Genomic DNA, 25041 nt, shown 5'->3' with positions numbered 1-25041 from the left:
ACCCATTGTTACTCACAGTGTCATGTGACACGTTACCAGACATGTGCGTGGCTGTGGGAGGAGACAGCTTACCCATTGTTACTCAGTGTCACGTGACACGTTACCAGACGTGTGCATGGCTGTGGGAGGAGACAGCTTATCCATTGTTACTCACAGTGTCACGTGACACGTTACCAGACATGTGCGTGGCTGTGGGAGGAGACAGCTTACCCATTGTTACTCAGTGTCACGTGACACGTTACCAGACATGTGTGTGGCTGTGGGAGGAGACAGCTTACCCATTGCTACTCACAGTGTCATGTGACATGTTACCAGACATGTGTGTGGCTGTGGGAGGAGACAGCTTACCCATTGTTACTCAGTGTCACGTGACACGTTACCAGACATGTGCGTGGCTGTGGGAGGAGACAGCTTACCCATTGTTACTCAGTGTCACGTGACACGTTACCAGACGTGTGCATGGCTGTGGGAGGAGACAGCTTATCCATTGTTACTCACAGTGTCATGTTACACGTTACCAGACATGTGTGTGGCTGTGGGAGGAGACAGCTTACCCATTGCTACTCACAGTGTCATGTGACATGTTACCAGACATGTGCATGGCTGTGGGAGGAGACAGCTTACCCATTGTTACTCAGTGTCACGTGACACGTTACCAGACATGTGCATGGCTGTGGGAGGAGACAGCTTACCCATTGTTACTCAGTGTCACGTGACACGTTACCAGACATGTGCATGGCTGTGGGAGGAGACAGCTTATCCATTGTTACTCACAGTGTCATGTTACACGTTACCAGACATGTGCATGGCTGTGGGAGGAGACAGCTTACCCATTGTTATTCACAGTGTCATGTGACACGTTACCAGACATGTGCGTGGCTGTGGGAGGAGACAGCTTACCCATTGATACTCACATTGTCATGTGACACGTTACCAGACATGTGCGTGGCTGTGGGAGGAGACAGCTTATCCATTGTTACTCAGTGTCTCGTGACACGTTACCAGACATGTGCGTGGCTGTGGGAGGAGACAGCTTACCCATTGCTACTCACAGTGTCATGTGACACGTTACCAGACATGTGTGTGGCTGTGGGAGGAGACAGCTTACCCATTGCTACTCACAGTGTCATGTGACAAGTTACCAGACATGTGCGTGGCTGTGGGAGGAGACAGCTTACCCATTGTTACTCACAGTGTCATGTGACACGTTACCAGACATGTGCGTGGCTGTGGGAGGAGACAGCTTACCCATTGCTACTCACAGTGTCATGTGACACGTTACCAGACATGTGTGTGGCTGTGGGAGGAGACAGCTTACCCATTGCTACTCACAGTGTCATGTGACACGTTACCATACATGTGTGTGGCTGTGGGAGGAGACAGCTTACCCATTGCTACTCACAGTGTCATGTGACACGTTACCATACATGTGTGTGGCTGTGGGAGGAGACAGCTTACCCATTGCTACTCACAGTGTCATGTTGCACGTTACCAGACATGTGTGTGGCTGTGGGAGGAGACAGCTTACCCATTGTTACTCACAGTGTCATGTGACACGTTACCAGACATGTGCGTGGCTGTGGGAGGAGACAGCTTACCCATTGTTACTCACAGTGTCATGTGACACGTTACCAGACATGTGTGTGGCTGTGGGAGGAGACAGCTTACCCATTGTTACTCAGTGTCACGTGACACGTTACCAGACGTGTGCATGGCTGTGGGAGGAGACAGCTTACCCATTGTTACTCACAGTATCACGTGACACGTTACCAGACATGTGTGTGGCTGTGGGAGGAGACAGCTTACCCATTGCTACTCACAGTGTCATGTGACACGTTACCAGACATGTGCATGGCTGTGGGAGGAGACAGCTTACCCATTGTTACTCAGTGTCACGTGACACGTTACCAGACATGTGCGTGGCTGTGGGAGGAGACAGCTTACCCATTGTTACTCAGTGTCACGTGACACGTTACCAGACGTGTGCATGGCTGTGGGAGGAGACAGCTTATCCATTGTTACTCACAGTGTCATGTTACACGTTACCAGACATGTGCGTGGCTGTGGGAGGAGACAGCTTACCCATTGTTACTCAGTGTCACGTGACACGTTACCAGACGTGTGCATGGCTGTGGGAGGAGACAGCTTATCCATTGTTACTCACAGTGTCATGTGACACGTTACCAGACATGTGCGTGGCTGTGGGAGGAGACAGCTTACCCATTGTTACTCATAGTGTCATGTGACACGTTACCAGACATGTGCGTGGCTGTGGGAGGAGACAGCTTACCCATTGTTACTCACAGTGTCATGTGACACGTTACCAGACATGTGCGTGGCTGTGGGAGGAGACAGCTTACCCATTGTTACTCAGTGTCACGTGACACGTTACCAGACGTGTGCATGGCTGTGGGAGGAGACAGCTTACCCATTGTTACTCAGTGTCACGTGACCAGCGCACAAGGCAGAGGTTGCACACACTGGGGATCACAGCTTTGCAGGAGCCTCTCACACTCTGAGCACTAGCAGAGCCTATTTATCTTCTGACACCATGTTTTGTTTGTATGCTTGTTTTTGCATTCCTAAGGACACTGAAGCATGGGTAATCACTGCTGTGCTTCTTTAGCCATGTGCAAGCCCAGACTACACCCACTTCCCAGCATTCTCCATGGTCCTAGGGACCGTCCTGAAGATTCAGGCTCTCGCATATGAGTAATGGAGTGTCCACACCAGTGCTTAAAGTGGTCCTAGAGAAGTGGTGGAACTCATCCCCCCCCCCTCTCAATAGAAAGGGGCGTGGTCACACAATAGTATTCCCAATTCAATTTACACCACACAGTAGAACAATCTTGGGTACTTGTGTACTTTACGGACTCATTGCAGAGAGAACCCAATGAATGTATTAAATGGTACTTGTGTACTTTATGTACACAATACCGAAAGTTGTTCCAACCTAAAGAAGAAAGTTGTCCCCTCGCTACATTCGCCACAAGGTTATATTCCCCCTCTATGCCCACTTGGATGGCAGGGAATGATGCTGGACACTGGCTGATGATGTCAGGGTTCTCTCCGTGTAGGGGATTTAGACATTACCATGATTGATAATAATAATAATGAGTGTAGGACACTTGGGTTCTCTCTGCAATGAGTCTGTAAAGTACATAAGTATCCAATCTTGATTTACCCCTGATTCACATTACACCACATAGTAGTGTCCCTTATTCATGTTATGACACACAGCAGTGGCCACATTTATGCCCCTTATACACAACACCCACAGCAGTAGTGGCCCTTACACATAATGCCAACAGCAGTAGTGCCCCTTACACATAATGCCAACAGCAGTAGTGTCCCTTACACATAATGCCAACAGCAGTAGTGCCCCTTACACATAATGCCAACAGCAGTAGTGTCCCTTACACATAATGCCAACAGCAGTAGTGTCCCTTACACATAATGCCAACAGCAGTAGTGCCCCTTACACATAATGCCAACAGCAGTAGTGTCCCTTACACATAATGCCAACAGCAGTAGTGCCCCTTATGCAATGCCCATTGTAGTGGTGCCTTTTATGCAGTGCTTCCAGTAGTGGTGCCCCTTATTCAGTGCCTCTTATACAGTGCCTCCAGTAGTGGTAGTGCCCCTTATGCAGTGCCCCCAGTAGTAGTGTCCCTTATGCAGTGCCCTAGTAGTGGTAGTGCCCCTTATGCAGTGCCCACATTAGTGGTAGTGCCCCTTATGCAGTGCCCCCAGTAGTGGTGTCCCTTATGCAGTGCCCTAGTAGTGGTAGTGCCCCTTATGCAGTGCCCACATTAGTGGTAGTGCCCCTTATGCAGTGCCTCCGGTAGTGGTGCTCCTTGTGCAGTACCCCCAGTAGTTGTTGTGACTCTTATGCAGTGCCCTAGTAGTGGTAGTGCCCCTTATGCAGTGCCCACAATGGTAGTGCCCCCAGTAGTGGTAGTGCCCCTTATTCAGTTCCCCCAGTAGTGGTGGCCCTTATGCAGTGCCCCCAGGAGTGGTGCCCCCTATAGTAATGCCTGCAATAGTGATGCCTCCTGTAGTAATGCCCCCAATAGTAATGCCCTGAGTAATGCCCCCAGCAGTAGTGACCCCAGAAGTTATGCCCCCTATAGTGAAGCCACTTACAAAAAAAACAATACTTACCTTAAGCCCTGCTCCTGCGTCCCCTGCCACTGGTCCTCCTGACTGCTCCTCTGAACTACTGTATGGGAGAGATGTCATGACATCTCTCCCATAGTGCACTGCACACTGCACAGCCTAGGACTCTGCTGGCACTGCAGGGAGGGAGCCGGGCACCCGCTGGTAACAAAATCTCAGCAGGCGCCCGGCAAATGGAGCCTTCCTGCAGTGCTGGACTGAGGTGGGTCAGATGAAGGGGAACTGGTTCCGTCTCCAAATAGAAATGACAGAATGCAGTTCTACCCCATTCCAGCCCACCTTATCCCCTGGTCTACACACATGAAGCATATCTAATGCAATGACATCACAGGGTTAGGCACTAAGGGGAGGGTTAGGGTTATACACTAGGGAAGAGGTTCCCAAACGCAGTCCTCAAGGCTCCCCAACGAGATATCCATGGTTGAGCACAGGTTGTTAAATCAAATTGACTGAGGTACTAAGTACGTCACCTGTGGTCATCCATGGATATCTCTAAATCCTGAACTGTTGGGGAGCCTTGAGGACCGCTTTTGGGAACCTCTACACTAGGGGAAGGAGGAGGTTAGGGGGTAGGCATTAGGGGGAGGAGGAGGTTAGGGTTAGGCATTAGGGGGAGGAGGAGGTTAGGGTTAGGCATTAGGAGGAGGAGGAGGTTAGGGTTAGGCATTAGGGGAAGGAGGAGGTTAGGGTTAGGCATTAGGAGGAGGAGGTGGTTAGGGTTAGGCATTAGGAGGAGGAGGAAGTTAGGGGGTAGGCATTAGGGGGAGGAGGAGGTTAGGGTTAGGCATTAGGGGGAGGAGGAGGTTAGGGTTAGGCATTAGGGAAAGGAGGAGGTTAGGGTTAGGCATTAGGGGGAGGGTTAGGGTTAGGCATTAGGAGGAGGAAGTTAAGGGGTAGGCATTAGGGGGAGGAGGAGGTTAGGGTTAGGCATTAGGGTGAGGTTAGGGTTAGGCATTAGGAGGAGGAGGAGGTTAGGGTTAGGCATTAGGGGGAGGAGGAGGTTAGGGTTAGGCATTAGGGTGAGGTTAGGGTTAGGCATTAGGAGGAGGAGGAGGTTAGGGTTAGGCATTAGGGGAAGGAGGAGGTTAGGGTTAGGCATTAGGAGGAGGAGGAGATTAGGGGGAGGAGGAGGTTAGGGTTAGGCATTAGGGGGAGGGGGAGGTTAGGGTTAGGCATTAGGAGGAGGAGGAGGTTAGGGTTAGGCATTAGGGGAAGGAGGAGGTTAGGGTTAGGCATTAGGAGGAGGAGGAGGTTAGGGGGTAGGTATTAGGGGGAGGAGGAGCTTAGGGTTAGGCATTAGGGGGAGGAGGAGGTTAGGGTTAGGCATTAGGGGGAGGGGGAGGTTAGGGTTAGGCATTAGGGGAAGGAGGAGGTTAGGGTTAGGCATTAGGAGGAGGAGGAGGTTAGGGTTAGGCATTAGTTGGAGGAGGAAGTTAGGGAGTAGGCATTAGGGGGAGGAGGAGGTTAGGGTTCGGCATTAGGGGGAGGAGGAGGTTAGGTTAGGCATTAGTGGGAGGGTTAGGGTAGGCATTAGGGGAAGGAGGAGGTTAGGGTTAGGCATTAGTGGGAGGGTTAGGGAAGGCATTAGGGGGAGGAGGAGGTTAGGTTAGGCATTAGTGGGAGGGTTAGGGTTAGGCATTAGGGGGATGAGGAGGTTAGGGTTAGGCATTAGGGGGAGGAGGAGGTTAGGGTTAGGCATTAGGGTAAGGAGGAGGTTAGGCATTAGGGGGAGGAGGAGGTTAGGGTTAGGCATTAGGGGGAGGAGGAGGTTAGGGTTAGGCATTAGGGGAAGGGTTAGGCCTTAGTGGGAGGGTTAGGCATTAGGTGAAGGGTTAGGGTTAGGCATTAGGGGAAGGAGGAGGTTAGGGTTAGGCATTAGTGGGAGGGTTAGGCATTAGTGGGAGGGTTAGGCATTAGGTGAAGGGTTAGGGTTAGGCATTAGGGGAAGGAGGAGGTTAGGATTAGGCATTAGTGGGAGGGTTAGGCATTAGTGGGAGGGTTAGGCATTAGGTGAAGGGTTAGGGTTAGGCATTAGGGGAAGGAGGAGGTTAGGGTTAGGCATTAGTGGGAGGGTTAGGCATTAGGTGAAGGGTTAGGCATTAGGGGGAGGAGGAGGTTAGGGTTAGGCATTAGTGGGAGGGTTAGGCATTAGGTGAAGGGTTAGGGTTAGGCATTAGGGGAAGGAGGAGGTTAGGGTTAGGCATTAGTGGGAGGGTTAGGCATTAGGTGAAGGGTTAGGGTAGGCATTAGGGGGGAGGAGGAGGTTAGGTTAGACATTAAGGGGAGGGTTAGGGTTAGACACTAGGGGTAGAAAGAGGTTAGCGTTAGGCATTAGGGGAAGGAAGAGGTTTGGGTTAGACACTAGGAGGAGGTGGAGGTTAGGGGTAGGCATTAGGGGGAGGGAGAGGTTAGGGTTATACACTAGGGCGGGGGTGTGGAACCTTTTTTCTGCCAAGGGCCATTTGGATGTTTATAAAATCATTTGCGGGCCATACAAAATTATCAACTTAAAAATTTGCTTGCTATTGTAACCCTGGTTAAGGGTTAAAATAAGAACTGTACTTATAAATCTATGTAATATTTAGAAATGTACAATTTATGAGGTAAAATATATACAGTATATGTATAGTCACAATTCATGATATATGTATATAATGTATTAACATATCAATTTATGTGGTACTTTTTTATCTCTGTGGTGAAGATGTGCTACAGTGTGTTGGATGCACTGGAGGAAAAGGGGAGGAGTAATATAGGTGGAAGTGAATTGGTTCCCGTCAGGAAAAGATGATACCGGTGAGAGGGAGGATATATAAGCTGATAGCAGCAGCTGACAGGCAGTCTGCAGGTCCCTCCCTCCAGTGCCTGCCCTCTTGTGACCCGGGCAGCCAGTGAGCGGCGATGTGCTGCCAGGTGCAGGGGGGCAGAGCCGGAGAGGGAGCTGAGCTGGGGCAGCGGTATTCACCCTTGTCGGTGGCGTCGTGGGAGGTGGTCCCGGCGGCGGAGAGGATGGGAGGGACCCGCACTGGTCGGGGCATTCCTTGGTGGGAGGAGGCGGCTGGCTCAGGCTGGAGGCCAATGGTGGAAGGGAGACTGCCGGCGTCATGGAGCAGGACGCTACAGCCTGACCGGAGGCGGAGCCTGCAATAGCCGAAAGCAGTAGAGAGGTGCCAGTCATGTTCAGGAGTCGGAGCCTGCAAAGCCGAAAGCAGTAGAGAGGTGCCAGTCATGTTCAGGAGGCGAAGCCTGCAATAGCTGAAAGCAGTAGAGAGGTGCCAGTCATGTTCAGGAGGCGGAGCCTGCAATAGCTGAAAGCAGTAGAGAGGTGCCAGTCATGTTCAGGAGGCGGAGCCTGCAATAGCTGAAAGCAGTAGAGAGGTGCCAGTCATGTTCAGGAGGTGGAGCCTGCAATAGCTGAAAGCAGTAGAGAGGTGCCAGTCATGTTCAGGAGACGGAGGGGTGGTTGGGATCCAAATCGGACAGGGCAGCAGCAGCGCTGTGCTGGAGCGAGTAGCTGGCGCTCTTACACTCAGTAGGAAGCCCAAGCCTTTATCTAAGTCCCCAGACACAAGCAGATAGGTGGACTAGTCTGTACAAGGAGGGGCCACATGCAGCAGTAGTGCCGTCTGGCAAAAGTGTGTCCCGCGGCAGTGAGTAACCTTGAAGCAATCCCCTCCCACAGATGCACCCTCAGTTTCCATACTAATACAGCTCAGTACAGTACACTGTACCTGTCTCAGCTATATCAGCAGCAGTTAGGATGTACTGAGGGGTTTAGGGATGTCCACCCCTTTCTTATAGTAGAAGATAAGACAAAACTACTACAGTATATAGTGGATTATTTTGTAGACTATTTCAGTTGCGCAGTTATGTGGCGTTACATAATAATAGGGAGGAATATAGAAGACACAGGGCTCATTAACAAGATCTAAGGTAACCACTTCTAGTCATTCTCTGCTATAGGAGGAATTCGGGGGAGTGAAGCAGCATTAACCCGGTTTGTGGATATTTAAGGACTGAGATCAGTTATCTTTCACAACAGTATCTAAGTATACAGAGAGGAAAAGACTGTAACTTCTGTCAGAGTCATTGCAGATCTATTGGGTACAAATCTAAGACAGAGACAAACCATAAATTGCTGGAATATAACATTAGCCTTATAGTACCTATAGCACTGGCTCCTACTCCTACAAGACTCGCACAGCCGGGCAGCCTCTAAGGCCGAGTGCTCAGGGCTCAGCGCTGCCCATCAAAAAACAAAGAGAGAGAAGAGAGCCACAGCTGGCTGGGCCTGGCAAAATTGTCTTGTGAGCCGTATACGGGCCGCGGGCCGGAGGTTCCCCATCCCTGCACTAGGGAGAGGAGGAGATTAGGTGCAGAGTTAGGGTTAGACACTAGGGTGAGATGGAGGTTAGGGTTAGGAATTAGGGGGATATTTAGGGTTAGACACTAGGAAGAGGTTATGGTTAAGCATTAGGGGGAGGGTTAGGGGAAGGAGAATGTTAGGGGTAGGCATTAGGGGAATGTTAGGGTTATATACTAGGTGGAGGAGGAGGTTAGGGGTTAGGCATTAGAGGGATGTTAGGGTTAGATACTAGGGGAAGGAGGAGGTTAGGGGTAAGCATTAGGGGGAGGGTTAGGTATATACATTAGGGGAAGGAGAATGTTAGGGGTAGGCATTAGGGGATGTTAGGGTTAGATACTAGGTGGAGGAGGAGGTTAGGGGTAGGCATTAGGGGATGTTAGGGTTAGATACTAGGTGGAGGAGGAGGTTAGGGGTAGGCATTAGGGGAATGTTAGGGTTAGATACTAGGTGGAGGATGAGGTTAGGGGTAGGCATTAGGGGGATGTTAGGGTTAGATACTAGGTGGAGGAGGAGGTTAGGGGTAGGCATTAGGGGGATGTTAGGGTTATGGAGGAGGAGGTTAGGGGTAGGCATTAGGGGGATGTTAGCTTTAGATACTAGGTGGAGGAGGAGGTTAGGGGTAGGCATTAGGGGGATGTTAGGGTTAGATACTAGGTGGAGGAGGAGGTTAGGGGTAGGCATTAGGGGAATGTTAGGGTTAGATACTAGGTGGAGGATGAGGTTAGGGGTAGGCATTAGGGTGATGTTAGGGTTAGATACTAGGTGGAGGAGGAGGTTAGGGGTAGGTATTAGGGGAATGTTAGGGTTAGATACTAGGTGGAGGATGAGGTTAGGGGTAGGCATTAGGGGGATGTTAGGGTTAGATACTAGGTGGAGGAGAAGGTTAGGGGTAGGCATTAGGGGGATGTTAGGGTTAGATACTAGGTGGAGGAGGAGGTTAGGGGTAGGCATTAGGGGAATGTTAGGGTTAGATACTAGGTGGAGGAGGAGGTTAGGGGTAGGCATTAGGGGAATGTTAGGGTTAGATACTAGGTGGAGGAGGAGGTTAGGGGTAGGCATTAGGGGGATGTTAGGGTTAGATACTAGGTGGAGGAGGAGGTTAGGGGTAGGCATTAGGGGAATGTTAGGGTTAGATACTAGGTGGAGGAGGAGGTTAGGGTTAGGAATTAGGGGGATATTTAGGGTTAGATACTAGGGGAAGGAGGAGGTTGGGGTTAGGCATTAAAGGGAGGGTTAGGGTTGGGCATTCGGGGAAGAGGAAGGGTTTGACACTAGAGGAGGTGGAGGATACGGTTAAGCATTGGGAGGAGGGTTAGAGTTAGGCACTAGGAGGAGGTGGATTAGGTTAGGATTAGTCATTAGGGTAGTAGCACAGGGTAGATTGTCTGCCACTGGTCTAATCTGAACTTCTCCTTATTGCAGCTCTGGCACCCGGTGAAATTACTTTAGTCTTTGGCTCAAGATGTGCTGAACTCGATCACATTTACAAAGATGAAACATATGATGCCCAAAAGAGAGGAGGCCTCAGCGAAATCTACACGGCCTTCTCACGGCAGCCAGACTCTCCAAAGGTGAGAACCGAGCCACCTATAGATACATGTAAATGTCATTCACAGCTGCCATCAGCTTGGTCTGTCCATCTTATCTTTCTATTCCAAGGTCTCTCCACCATCTAAGTCTGTCCAATATATCTCCCTATTCTCCCCATTCCAACACCTCTGCTCAATCTCAGTCTGTCTAATAAATCTCCTCTTTCCAACCCCTCTTCTCCATCTCAGTCTGTCTATTACATCTCCTCATTCCAACACCTCTTCTCCATCTCAGTCTGTCTAATACATCTCCTCATTCCAACACCTCTTTTCCATCTCAGTCTGTCCAATATACTGTATCTCCCCATTCCAACACCTCTTCTCCATATCAGTCTGTCCAATATATCTCCATATTCTCCCCATTCAAACACCTCTTCTCCATCTCAGTCTGTCCAATACATCTCCCCATTCCAACACCTCTGCTCCATCTCAGTCTGTCCAATACATCTCCCCATTCCAACACCTCTTCTCCATCTCAGTCTGTCTAATACATCTCCTCATTCCAACACCTCTTCTCCATCTCAGTCTGTCTAATACATCTCCTCATTCCAACACCTCTTTTCCATCTCAGTCTGTCCAATATACTGTATCTCCCCATTCCAACACCTCTTCTCCATATCAGTCTGTCCAATATATCTCCATATTCTCCCCATTCAAACACCTCTTCTCCATCTCAGTCTGTCCAATACATCTCCCCATTCCAACACCTCTTCTCCATCTCAGTCTGTCCAATACATCTCCCCATTCCAACACCTCTTCTCCATCTCAGTCTGTTCAATACATCTCCCCATTCCAACACCTCTTCTCCATCTCAGTCTGTCCAATACATCTCCCCATTCCAACACCTCTTCTCCATCTCAGTCTGTTCAATACATCTCCCCATTCCAACACCTCTTCTCCGTCTCAGTCTGTCCGATATATATCTCCATATTCTCCCTATTCCAACACCTCTTCTACATCTCAGTCTGTCCAATACATCTCCCCATTCCAACACCTCTTCTCCGTCTCAGTCTGTCCGATATATATCTCCATATTCTCCCTATTCCAACACCTCTTCTACATCTCAGTCTGTCCAATACATCTCCCCATTCCAACACCTCTTCTCCATCTCAGTCTGTCCAATACATCTCCCCATTCCAACACCTCTTCTCCATCTCAGACTGTCCAATACATCTCCCCTCTCCAACACCTCTTCTCCGTCTCAGTCTGTCCAATACATCTCCCCATTCCAACACCTCTTTTCCATCTCAGTCTGTCCAATGCATCTCCCCATTCCAACACCTCTTCTCCATCTCAGTCTGTCCGATATATATCTCCATATTCTCCCTATTCCAATACCTCTACGCCATCTAAATCTGTCCAGTATATTTCCCCATTCTAACTCCTCTACTCCATCTCTCTCTATGCAAAATAACTTCCCATTCCAATACCTCTACTCCATCTCAGTCTGTCCAACAAAATTTCCCATTCCAACACCTTTACTCCAGCTCACACTGTACAACATAACTTCTCAATCCAACACCTCTACTCCATCTCATACTGTACAACATAACTTCCCATTTCAACACCTCTACTCCTTCTCAGACACTACAACATAACTTCCCATTCCAACACCTTTACTCCATCTCAGACTGTACAACATAACTTCCCATTCCAACACCTCTACTCCATCTCAGTCTGTCCAATACATCTCCCCATTCCAACACCTCTGCTCCATCTCAGTCTGTCCAATACATCTCCCCATTCCAACACCTCTTCTCCATCTCAGTCTGTTCAATACATCTCCCCATTCCAACACCTCTTCTCCATCTCAGTCTGTCCAATACATCTCCCCATTCCAACACCTCTTCTCCATCTCAGTCTGTTCAATACATCTCCCCATTCCAACACCTCTTCTCCGTCTCAGTCTGTCCGATATATATCTCCATATTCTCCCTATTCCAACACCTCTTCTACATCTCAGTCTGTCCAATACATCTCCCCATTCCAACACCTCTTCTCCATCTCAGTCTGTCCAATACATCTCCCCATTCCAACACCTCTTCTCCATCTCAGACTGTCCAATACATCTCCCCTTTCCAACACCTCTTCTCCGTCTCAGTCTGTCCAATACATCTCCCCATTCCAACACCTCTTTTCCATCTCAGTCTGTCCAATGCATCTCCCCATTCCAACACCTCTTCTCCATCTCAGTCTGTCCGATATATATCTCCATATTCTCCCTATTCCAATACCTCTACGCCATCTAAATCTGTCCAGTATATTTCCCCATTCTAACTCCTCTACTCCATCTCTCTCTATGCAAAATAACTTCCCATTCCAATAACTCTACTCCATCTCAGTCTGTCCAACAAAATTTCCCATTCCAACACCTTTACTCCAGCTCACACTGTACAACATAACTTCTCAATCCAACACCTCTACTCCATCTCATACTGTACAACATAACTTCCCATTCCAACACCTCTACTCCTTCTCAGACACTACAACATAACTTCCCATTCCAACACCTTTACTCCATCTCAGACTGTACAACATAACTTCCCATTCCAACACCTCTACTCCATCTCAGACTGTACAACATAACTTCCCATTCCAAGACCTCTACTCCATCTCAGTCTGTACAACATAACTTCCCATTCCAACACCTCTACTCCATCTCCATAACTTTCCATTCAAAGTCTTCTTCATTGTCTCCATCTGTCAAACATATCTTCAATTTCCAATACCTCCCCAGCTCTTCTGAATCTGTTTGAAATTACTTAGTGTTCAGAGACCTCTCCGTCTTCAGATATTGTCCAACATATCTGCCCATTCTGAGATCACTCCACCGTCTTGGTCTGTCCAATGTATCCTTCCATTAGGAGACCTCTCCACCATATATCTTTACTCCTGTACTTTCCATCCCACCTAAACAGCTATTTAACTGCATCAGAATATTCTGCCTCTTATATAACTCTTATATAACTCAGTAGATTAGTAACTTTAAGAGTAATGTAAACAATCACTTTAAAAGCTTGGGCGAGCAGCAGTTAGCATGCGCTAAGGTAATTGGCCATTAGAGGGAACGGTCACATTTACACATTTTCCGAATTTGTGGCATATTTATTTTTTCATTTTTGTGTTTAATCCAGTGAAAATGTAAATTTTTCGGAGGATTAGCACATTATTTAGCATTAAAGCAAATTAATATCAGGGTCCCTCTGTATTCGCTCAAAGAAATAGTTCTAAAAGCTGTGACTGGATGACCTTGCTCCGTCAGGTGGTACAGAATTATATAGAGGATATTCTTTTTTGAGCAAACAAAGTAAACTTAATTCATCAGTTTCACTGCCACCAACAGACACTGGCACCTGGAACCATTTCTCCCAGACTCTTACCACTGGCACCTGGTACTGCCTACCTCTGGGTTGGTGGTCATGCTGCTGCAACACTACCTAGTTAGTTTCATTAAATCCTCACCGGTTACTTACTATGGAATAGTGCTGCCCTTGGCAAGGTAATAGGGCACTAGGCTTAACTGTAGGACAGCAGGAGAACAGAACATTGTTTGAACCTATTCTGGTAGTCACAGGCTACAAGCAGATGCAGGTGTCATGAAGCAAGGTAATGGTTTTTAACTCCAAATAGAATGCCTTAAAAAAAGGTTTTGGAAAATACAGCATACAAGATACACAGATAGAGAACCAATACCCAGAACCACAGATAGAGCAACTACACCCAGATACACAGATCGATTAACAATAAACAATTACACGGATAGAGTAACAAAATATGGACAGAGAACCAATATCCAGAGACATGGATAGAGTAACTATTCCCTTATACAAGGAACCAATACCCAGATACAGGGATAGAGTAACAATTCCCAGATACAAGGATAGAATTCCAATACCCAGATACAGGGATGGAAAACAGAAACACGGATTGAGAACCAATACCCAGATACAAGGATAGAGCAACAATACTCAATACATGGACACAGTAACAATATACAGATACATGGACACAGTAACAATACAGATACAAGGATAGAGTACCATTACCCAGATACATTGATAGAGTAACAAAACCCAGATATAGGGATAGAGAACCAATACCGAGTTAAATGGATAGACTAACAATACCCAAATATATAAAGAACCAATATCCAGATACAGGGATAGAGTAACAATGCCCAGAAAGAGTAAGAATACCCAGATACATGGATAAAGACCCAATACCCAGATACAGGGGTAGAGAACCAATACCCAGATACAGGTATAGATAACCAACACCCAAATACACAGCTAGAGTACCAATATCCTGATACAGATATAGAGACAAATACCCAGATACAAGGCTAGAGTAACAATACCCAAATACAAGTATAGAGACAAATACCCAGATACAGGGATAGTCTATCCCTGTATCTGGGTATTGGAATTCTAACAAAACCCATATACAAGGATAAAATAACAATACACAGATACATGGTTAAAGAAACAATACCCAGATACATGGATATAGTAACAGTACCCAGATACATTTATAGAAAACCAATTCCCAGATACAGGGATATAGGACCAATACCCAGATACATGGATAGAGTAACAATACCAGATACATATATAGAAAACCAGTACCCAAATACATGGATAAAGGACCAATACCCAAATACATGGATATAGTAACAGTACCCAGATACATTTATAGAAAACCAATTCCCAGATACAGGGATATAGGACCAATACCCAGATACAGGGATATAGGACCAATACCCAGATACAGGGATACAGGACCAATACCCAGATACAGGGATGCAGGACCAATTCCCAGATACATGGAGAGAGTACCAATACCCAGATACATGGAGAGAGTAACAATACCCAGATACCAAAATAGTAAACACAGTTTTCCTCTTGCTTTTCAGACCTATGTACAGGACCTTTTGCGTACACAACTTGCGTGTCATGTATACGATGTGCTGCGTAACCAGAACGGACATATGTACATTTGTGGAGATGTAACCATGGCAACCGATGTTCTACAGACTGTACAGCTCATACTGGTGTCTCAGGGAGACATGAGCATCATCCAAGCTGGAGACTACATCGGGGAGCTAAGGGTAGGTAGACTGTGGCTCTGTACTGATCCTCCACCTTCATCTCCATCACTAGTACCAAGCCTTTGCTACATAAGAATGATAATCTGTACAGCAATGTTTCAGGTGATAGACTATATGGTGATGGAGCGTTTGCATATTTCGGAGATAAGGTCAGCTGAAAAACCCTTGTCTAGGAAAGTTAAGAGACTGTTAAACAGTAGTTTATATATCATTTTTATTGTTGGGATCCTGATGAGCGAAAGTGAGAGCATGGCCATTCTGCACTGAAGTGTTTAATTCTGCTTATTTCCAAGTGTAGTATATAAATAAGTGACAACATTCTTACACCCAAATTCAAGAGAACGCAAATGATCCTTGGAAATGTTCCTTGTTGCTGGCTATAAAGACAGAAGCAAAAAGTTTTTTTTTCTGTAAACTGTCTGTAATTAAGTTGGACTTGATGGTGATATTTGTTATCTGATTGACTAATTGTTGGATGTTGGTGGCAGCTGCTGGGAATGTTGTTGGAAGTTGGTAGTAGCTAGTGGGACAGTTTGCGTTGATGGCAGCTGGTGGAACTGTTGAATATTGGTGGCTGGTGGTTGGAATGTTTAATATTGGTGGCTGGACAGTTGGATGTTTGTGGCAGCTGGTGGTTGGAATGTCTGATGTTTGTCTGGTGGGACAGTTGGATATTAGTTGCAGCTGGTGGACCTGTTGGATTTTGATGGCAGCTGGTGGGAAAGTTGGATATTGATGGTTGGTTGTTTGATATTGGTGGCAGCAGATGAGAATGTTGGAAGCAGTTGGTGGGACTGTTGGATATTGGTAGCAGCCGGTGGGGATGTTGGATGTTGATGGCAGCTGGTGGGAATGTTGGATGTTGCTGGCAGCATAATGTTGGAAGTTGGTAGTAGCTGGTGGGACAGTTTGACGTTGATGCCAGCTGGTGGAACTGTTGAATATTGGTGGCTGGTGGTTGGAATGTTGGATGTTTGTGGCTGGACAGTTGGATGTTTGTGGCAGCTGGTGGGAATGTTGGATATTGATGGTTGGTATGTTGGATATTGGTGGCAGCAGATGAGAATGTTGGAAGAAGCTGCTGGACCTGTTGGATATTGGTGGCAGCAGATGAGAATGTTGGAAGTAGCTGGTGGGTTTGTTGGATATTGGTGGCAGCAGATGAGAATGTTGGAAGCAGCTGGTGGGACTGTTGGATATTGGTGGCAGCTGGTGGGGATGTTGGTAGCTTGGACAGTTGGATTTTTGGCAGCTGCTGGTTGGAATATTGGATATTGGTGATAGTAGATGGGAATGTTGGGAGTTGGTGGTAGCTTGAGGGACAGTTGGTTGTTGGTGTCAGCTGGTGGGACTGTTGGATATTGGTGGCGGCTGGTGGGGATGGGGATACTGGTGGCAGCTGGTGGGACTGTTGGATATTAGTGGCAGCTAGTGGGAATGTTGGATATTGATGGTTGGTATGTTTGATATTGGTGGCAGCAGATGAAAATGTTGGATGCAGCTGGTGGGACTGTTGGATATTGGTGGCAGCTGGTGGGGATGTTGGTAGCTGATGTTTGGACAGTTGGATTTTTGGCAGCTGCTGGTTGGAATATTGGATATTGGTGACAGTAGATGGGAATGTTGGAAGTTGGTAGTAGCTTGAGGGACAGTTGGTTTTTTGATCGCAGCTGGTGTAACTGTTGGATTTTGGTGGGAGATGGTGTAATCAGATAGGGTGCTTGGGATTATGTTATGGTATAAAATTGCTTTTATTTACACCCAACAGGATGAGAACAGATATCATGAGGACATTTTTGGCATCACACTAAGGACGCAGGAGGTGACCTCTCGTGTGCGGTGTCAGTCCATGTCCCTGCAAGATAAGCGAGAACCATGATATGTGTGAAGAAGATCCTGTTAATTTTGGGAGATGAAGACATTCTACATGTTATATATATATATATATATATAAATATATATATATAGGTACATATACACAGATGTGTATATATACAGTCAGGTGCATAAATATTGGGACATTGACAGCATTTTCATATTTTGGCCTCTATTCACCACCACAATGGCTTTAAAATGAAACAAACAAGATGTGCTTTAACTGCAGACTTTCAGATTTAATTTGAGGGTAATTACATCCAAATCAGGTGAACGGTGTAGGAATTACAACGGTTTCTATATGTGCCTCCCACTTTTTAAGGGGCCAAAAGTAATGGGACAAACTAAACAATCCTAAATCTAACTTTCACTTTTTAATACTTTGTTGCAAATCCTTTGCAGGCAATTACAGTCTGAAGTCTGGAACGCATAGACATCACCAGACGCTGGGTTTCATCCCTGGTGATGCTCTGCCAGGCCTCTACTGCAAATGTCTTCAGTTCCTGCTTGTTCTTGGGGCATTTTCCCTTCAGTTTTGTCTTCATCAGGTGAAATGCATGCTCAATCGGATTCAGGTCAGGGGATTGACTTGGCCATTGCATAACATTCCACTTTTTAGCCTTAAAAAACTCTTTGGTTGCTTTTGCAGTATGCTTCGGGTCATTGTCCATCTGCACTGTGAAGCGCTGTCCAATGAGTTCTGAAGCATTTGACTGAATATGAGCATTTAATATTGCCTGAAACACTTCAGAATTCATTCTGCTGCTTTTGTCAGCAGTCACATCATCAATAAATACAAGGGAACCAGTTCCATTGGCAGCCATACATGCCCACGCCATGACACTACCACCACCATGCTTCACTGATGAGGTGGTATGTTTTGGATCATGAGCAGTTCCTTTCCTTTTCCATACTCTTCTCTTCCCATCACTCTGGTGCAAGTTGATCTTTTACTCATCTGTCCATAGGATGTTGTTCCAGAACTGTAATGGCTTTTTTAGATGTTGTTTGGCAAACTCTAATCTGGTCTTCCTGTTTTTGTGGCTCACCAATGGTTTACATCTTGTGGTGAACCCTCTATATTCACTCTTGTGAAGTCTTCTCTTGATTGTTGACTTTGACACATATACACCTACCTCCTGGAGAGTGTTCTTGATTTGGCCAACTGTTGTGAAGGGGTTTTTCTTCACCAGGGAAATAATTCTTCTGTCATCCACCACAGTTGTTTTCCGTGGTCTTCCGGGTCTTTTGGTGTTGCTGAGCTCTCCGGTGCGTTCTTTCTTTTTAAGAATGCTCCAAACAGTTGATTTGGCCACACCTAATGTTTTTGCTATCTCTCTGATGTGTTTGTTTTGATCTTTCAGCCTAATGATGGCTTCACTGATGGTGACAGCTCTTTGGATCTCATATTGAGAGTCGACATCAACTGATTCCAAATGCAAATGTCACACCTAGAATCAACTCCAGACCTTTTACCTGCTTAATTGATAATGAAATAATGAGGGAATAGCCCACACCTGTCCATGAAATAGATTTTGAGTTTATAGTCCCATTACTTTTGGCCCCTTAAAAAGTGGGAGGCACATATAGAAACCGTTGTAATTCCTACACCGTTCACCTGATTTGGATGTAATTACCCTCAAATTAAATCTGAAAGTCTGCAGGTAAATCACATCTTGTTTGTTTCATTTCAAAGCCATTGTGGCGGTGAATAGAGGCCAAAATCTGAAAATTCTGTCAATGTCCCAATATTTATGCACCTGACTGTATATTGTACAATGAGAATCAGCTATTAATTCACACAGTGAAACATTTAAACATCATCTATAATGAGTGACACAGACATGTTCCATGACAAGGTATGAGTAACACATGTGCCAACACTCGCACCAGCCAATGTGCTGTCAGTACTGGGACTTGCACTGGACTAGACCCCTGGAAGCTAAAATCTGATTGGCTGTGATGGATTTTAAAGCATATTGTTTTATTTCCATGTTGTTCAACACACTGCAGCGTGTATACAGTCATACTACTTACACACGTGTTAACTAAAAAGCAGTATCCATCCATACATGTACACCTTTACATTCAATCACTGTATATCTGGCTTACATATATGTATGTTTACTGTCCGACATTTGATATTGTGTCCTGCAGAGACTGCACATGTGTGCCACATAGTTACATGCTAACTGCACATTTAGAGTACACTGCAGGTAGACGTGCACAATGAAAAATATCCATGAGGAAGCGAGTGCCTCAAACCTCTGTGAGGACACCAGTTCTGGCTTAATATTGGCTCAGCACACAAGATGACTGCCTCCAACCGCATAGACTGATAAATGCGGATCCGAATGATACAGATTACATTTATTCTCATCCTCATGTCAATGTATTTTACTCATTAATAAAGAGCGAAGATGTTGGTTCATTTGGTCCATCCTGATACTTGTAATGCGTTTTGTATCACTGCGATAACATTGTGACTCCGCATCCCGATACCTCATACTGCGATAACATTGTGGTTCTTTATCCCGATACCTCATACTGTGATAACATTGTGGCTCCAAATTTCGTGGCTATTGCATCTGCCAGGTTGTGTAACCCAGACACATACACTACTGCTCTCTCCTGGTGTAACCCAGGCGCATACACTACTGTTCTCTCCTGGTGTAACCCAGGCGCATACACTACTGTCCTCTCCTGGTGTAACCCAGGCGCATACACTACTGTCCTCTCCTGGTGTAACCCAGGCACATATACTACTGTTCTCTCCTGGTGTAACCCAGGCACATATACTACTGTTCTCTCCTGGCGTAACCCAGGCACATATACTACTGTTCTCTCCTGGTGTAACCCAGGCACATACACTACTGTTCTCTCCTGGTGTAACCCAGGCGCATACACTACTGTCTTCTCCTGGTGTAACCCAGGCACATATACTACTGTTCTCTCCTGGTGTAACCCAGGCACATATACTACTGTTCTCTCCTGGCGTAACCCATATAAACTACTGTTCTCTCCTGGTGTAAACCAGGCGCATATACTACTGTTCTCTCCTGGTGTAACCCAGGCACATATACTACTGTTCTCTCCTGGCGTAACCCATATAAACTACTGTTCTCTCCTGGTGTAACCCAGGCGCATATACTACTGTTCTCTCCTGGCGTAACCCAGGCACATATACTACTGTTCTCTCCTGGTGTAACCCAGGCACATATACTACTGTTCTCTCCTGGTGTAACCCAGGCACATACACTACTGTTCTCTCCTGGTGTAACCCAGGCACATACACTACTGTTCTCTCCTGGTGTAACCCAGGCACATACACTACTGTTCTCTCCTGGTGTAACCCAGGCACATACACTACTGTTCTCTCCGGGTATAACCCAGGCACATATACTACTGTTCTCTCCTGGTGTAACCCAGGCGCATATACTACTGTTCTCTCCTGGTGTAACCCAGGCGCATATACTACTGCTCTCTCCTGGTGTAACCCAGGCACATACACTACTGTTCTCTCCTGGTGTAACCCAGGCGCATATACTACTGTTCTCTCCTGGTGTAACCCAGGCGCATATACTACTGCTCTCTCCTGGTGTAACCCTGGTGTAACCCAAGCGCATATACTACTGTTCTCTCCTGGTGTAACCCAGGCACATATACTACTGTTCTCTCCTGGTGTAACCCAGGCGCATACACTACTGTTCTCTCCTGGTGTAACCCAGGCGCATATACTACTGTTCTCTCCTGATGTAACCCAGGCGCATATACTACTGTTCTCTCCTGGTGTAACCCAGGCGCATACACTACTGTTCTCTCCTGGTGTAACCCAGGCGCATACACTACTGTTCTCTCCTGGTGTAACCCAGGCGCATATACTACTGTTCTCTCCTGGTGTAACCCAGGCACATATACTACTGTTCTCTCCTGGTGTAACCCAGGCACATACACTACTGCTCTCTCCTGGTGTAACCCAGGCAGATACACTACTGTTCTCTCCTGGTGTAACCCAGGCGTTCTCTCCTGGTGTAACCCAGGCATATACACTACTGTTCTCTCCTGGTGTAACCCAGGCACATATACTACTGTTCTCTCCTGGTGTAACCCAGGCGCATATACTACTGTTCTCTCTTGGTGTAACCCAAACACATATACTACTGTTCTCTCCTGGTATAACCCAGGCACATATACTACTGTTCTCTCCTGGCGTAACCCATATAAACTACTGTTCTCTCCTGGTGTAACCCAGGCGCATACACTACTGTCCTCTCCTGGTGTAACCCAGGCACATACACTACTGTCCTCTCCTGGTGTAACCCAGGCACATACACTACTGTTCTCTCCTGGTGTAACCCAGGCACATATACTACTGTTCTCTCCTGGTGTAACCCAGACACATATACTACTGTTCTCTCCTGGCGTAACCCATATAAACTACTGTTCTCACCTGGTGTAACCCAGGCGCATACACTACTGTCCTCTCCTGGTGTAACCCAGGCACATATACTACTGTTCTCTCCTGGTGTAACCCTGGCACATATACTACTGTTCTCTCCTGGCGTAACCCATATAAACTACTGTTCTCTCCTGGTGTAACCCAGGCGCATACACTACTGTTCTCTCCTGGTGTAACCCAGGCGCATACACTACTGTTCTCTCCTGGTGTAACCAAGGAGCATACACTACTGTTCTCTCCTAGTGTAACCCAGGCACATATACTACTGTTCTCTCCTGGTGTAACCCAGGCACATATACTACTGTTCTCTCCTGGTGTAACCCAGGCACATACACTACTGCTCTCTCCTGGTGTAACCCAGGCAGATACACTACTGTTCTCTCCTGGTGTAACCCAGGCGTTCTCTCCTGGTGTAACCCAGGCATATACACTACTGTTCTCTCCTGGCGTAACCCATATAAACTACTGTTCTCTCCTGGTGTAACCCAGGCGCATACACTACTGTTCTCTCCTGGTGTAACCCAGGCGCATATACTACTGTTCTCTCCTGGTGTAACCCAGGCACATATATTACTGTTCTCTCCTGGTGTAACCCAGGCACATATACTACTGTTCTCTCCTGGTGTAACCCAGGCACATATACTACTGTTCTCTCCTGGTGTAACCCAGGCACATACACTACTGTTCTCTCCTGGTGTAACCCAGGCGTTCTCTCCTGGTGTAACCCAGGCATATACACTACTGTTCTCTCCTGGCGTAACCCATATAAACTACTGTTCTCTCCTGGTGTAACCCAGGCGCATACACTACTGTTCTCTCCTGGTGTAACCCAGACACATATACTACTGTTCTCTCCTGGTGTAACCCAGGCGCATATACTACTGTTCTCTCCTGGTGTAACCCAGGCACATATACTACTGTTCTCTCCTGGTGTAACCCAGGCACATATAGTACTGTTCTCTCCTGGTGTAACCCAGGCACATATACTACTGTTCTCTCCTGGTGTAACCCAGGCGCATATACTACTGTTCTCTCCTGGTGTAACCCAGGCACATATAGTACTGTTCTCTCCTGGTGTAACCCAGGCACATATACTACTGTTCTCTCCTGGTGTAACCCAGGCACATATACTACTGTTCTCTCCTGGTGTAACCCAGGCACATACACTACTGTTCTCTCCTGGTGTAACCCAGGCACATACACTACTGTTCTCTCCTGGTGTAACCCAGGCACATATACTACTGTTCTCTCCTGGTGTAACCCAGGCACATACACTACTGCTCTCTCCTGGTGTAACCCAGGCAGATACACTACTGTTCTCTCCTGGTGTAACCCAGGCGTTCTCTCCTGGTGTAACCCAGGCACATACACTACTGTCCTCTCCTGGTGTAACCCAGGCACATATACTACTGTTCTCTCCTGGTGTAACCCTGGCACATATACTACTGTTCTCTCCTGGCGTAACCCATATAAACTACTGTTCTCTCCTGGTGTAACCCAGGCGCATACACTACTGTTCTCTCCTGGTGTAACCCAGGCGCATACACTACTGTTCTCTCCTGGTGTAACCAAGGAGCATACACTACTGTTCTCTCCTAGTGTAACCCAGGCACATATACTACTGTTCTCTCCTGGTGTAACCCAGGCACATATACTACTGTTCTCTCCTGGTGTAACCCAGGCACATACACTACTGCTCTCTCCTGGTGTAACCCAGGCAGATACACTACTGTTCTCTCCTGGTGTAACCCAGGCGTTCTCTCCTGGTGTAACCCAGGCATATACACTACTGTTCTCTCCTGGCGTAACCCATATAAACTCCTGGTGTAACCCAGGCGCATATACTACTGTTCTCTCCTGGTGTAACCCAGGCACATATATTACTGTTCTCTCCTGGTGTAACCCAGGCACATATACTACTGTTCTCTCCTGGTGTAACCCAGGCACATATACTACTGTTCTCTCCTGGTGTAACCCAGGCAGATACACTACTGTTCTCTCCTGGTGTAACCCAGGCGTTCTCTCCTGGTGTAACCCAGGCATATACACTACTGTTCTCTCCTGGCGTAACCCATATAAACTACTGTTCTCTCCTGGTGTAACCCAGGCGCATACACTACTGTTCTCTCCTGGTGTAACCCAGGCGCATATACTACTGTTCTCTCCTGGTGTAACCCAGGCACATATATTACTGTTCTCTCCTGGTGTAACCCAGGCACATATACTACTGTTCTCTCCTGGTGTAACCCAGGCACATATACTACTGTTCTCTCCTGGTGTAACCCAGGCACATACACTACTGTTCTCTCCTGGTGTAACCCAGGCGTTCTCTCCTGGTGTAACCCAGGCATATACACTACTGTTCTCTCCTGGCGTAACCCATATAAACTACTGTTCTCTCCTGGTGTAACCCAGGCGCATACACTACTGTTCTCTCCTGGTGTAACCCAGACACATATACTACTGTTCTCTCCTGGTGTAACCCAGGCGCATATACTACTGTTCTCTCCTGGTGTAACCCAGGCACATATACTACTGTTCTCTCCTGGTGTAACCCAGGCACATATAGTACTGTTCTCTCCTGGTGTAACCCAGGCACATATACTACTGTTCTCTCCTGGTGTAACCCAGGCGCATATACTACTGTTCTCTCCTGGTGTAACCCAGGCACATATAGTACTGTTCTCTCCTGGTGTAACCCAGGCACATATACTACTGTTCTCTCCTGGTGTAACCCAGGCACATATACTACTGTTCTCTCCTGGTGTAACCCAGGCACATACACTACTGTTCTCTCCTGGTGTAACCCAGGCACATACACTACTGTTCTCTCCTGGTGTAACCCAGGCACATATACTACTGTTCTCTCCTGGTGTAACCCAGGCACATACACTACTGCTCTCTCCTGGTGTAACCCAGGCAGATACACTACTGTTCTCTCCTGGTGTAACCCAGGCGTTCTCTCCTGGTGTAACCCAGGCACATACACTACTGTCCTCTCCTGGTGTAACCCAGGCACATATACTACTGTTCTCTCCTGGTGTAACCCTGGCACATATACTACTGTTCTCTCCTGGCGTAACCCATATAAACTACTGTTCTCTCCTGGTGTAACCCAGGCGCATACACTACTGTTCTCTCCTGGTGTAACCCAGGCGCATACACTACTGTTCTCTCCTGGTGTAACCAAGGAGCATACACTACTGTTCTCTCCTAGTGTAACCCAGGCACATATACTACTGTTCTCTCCTGGTGTAACCCAGGCACATATACTACTGTTCTCTCCTGGTGTAACCCAGGCACATACACTACTGCTCTCTCCTGGTGTAACCCAGGCAGATACACTACTGTTCTCTCCTGGTGTAACCCAGGCGTTCTCTCCTGGTGTAACCCAGGCATATACACTACTGTTCTCTCCTGGCGTAACCCATATAAACTCCTGGTGTAACCCAGGCGCATATACTAC

General features: G+C 47.0%; 1 protein-coding gene across 1 annotated transcript in view; it reads left to right on the top strand.

Moving 5' to 3' along the window:
• LOC148435723 (nitric oxide synthase 3-like) overlaps positions 1 to 17280 on the top strand; it is a 147253-nt gene extending 129973 nt beyond the window's left edge. Inside the window, exons 14-16 of the mRNA XM_088465582.1 lie at positions 9968 to 10116; positions 15047 to 15241; positions 17010 to 17280. Of these exons, the coding sequence (XP_088321708.1) occupies positions 9968 to 10116; positions 15047 to 15241; positions 17010 to 17120 (455 nt within the window). The 3' untranslated portion in view covers positions 17121 to 17280. The remainder of the gene's footprint in view (positions 1 to 9967; positions 10117 to 15046; positions 15242 to 17009) is intronic.
• Positions 17281 to 25041: the final 7761 nt, after the last annotated feature.

This window comes from Taudactylus pleione, unplaced genomic scaffold (genome assembly GCF_031769625.1).
Source record: "Taudactylus pleione unplaced genomic scaffold, aTauple2 ptg002011l, whole genome shotgun sequence".
Taxonomy (NCBI): domain Eukaryota; kingdom Metazoa; phylum Chordata; class Amphibia; order Anura; family Myobatrachidae; genus Taudactylus; species Taudactylus pleione.
The sequence above is the reverse complement of the archived record's forward strand: the minus strand, read 5'-3'. Positions and strand labels throughout refer to the sequence as shown.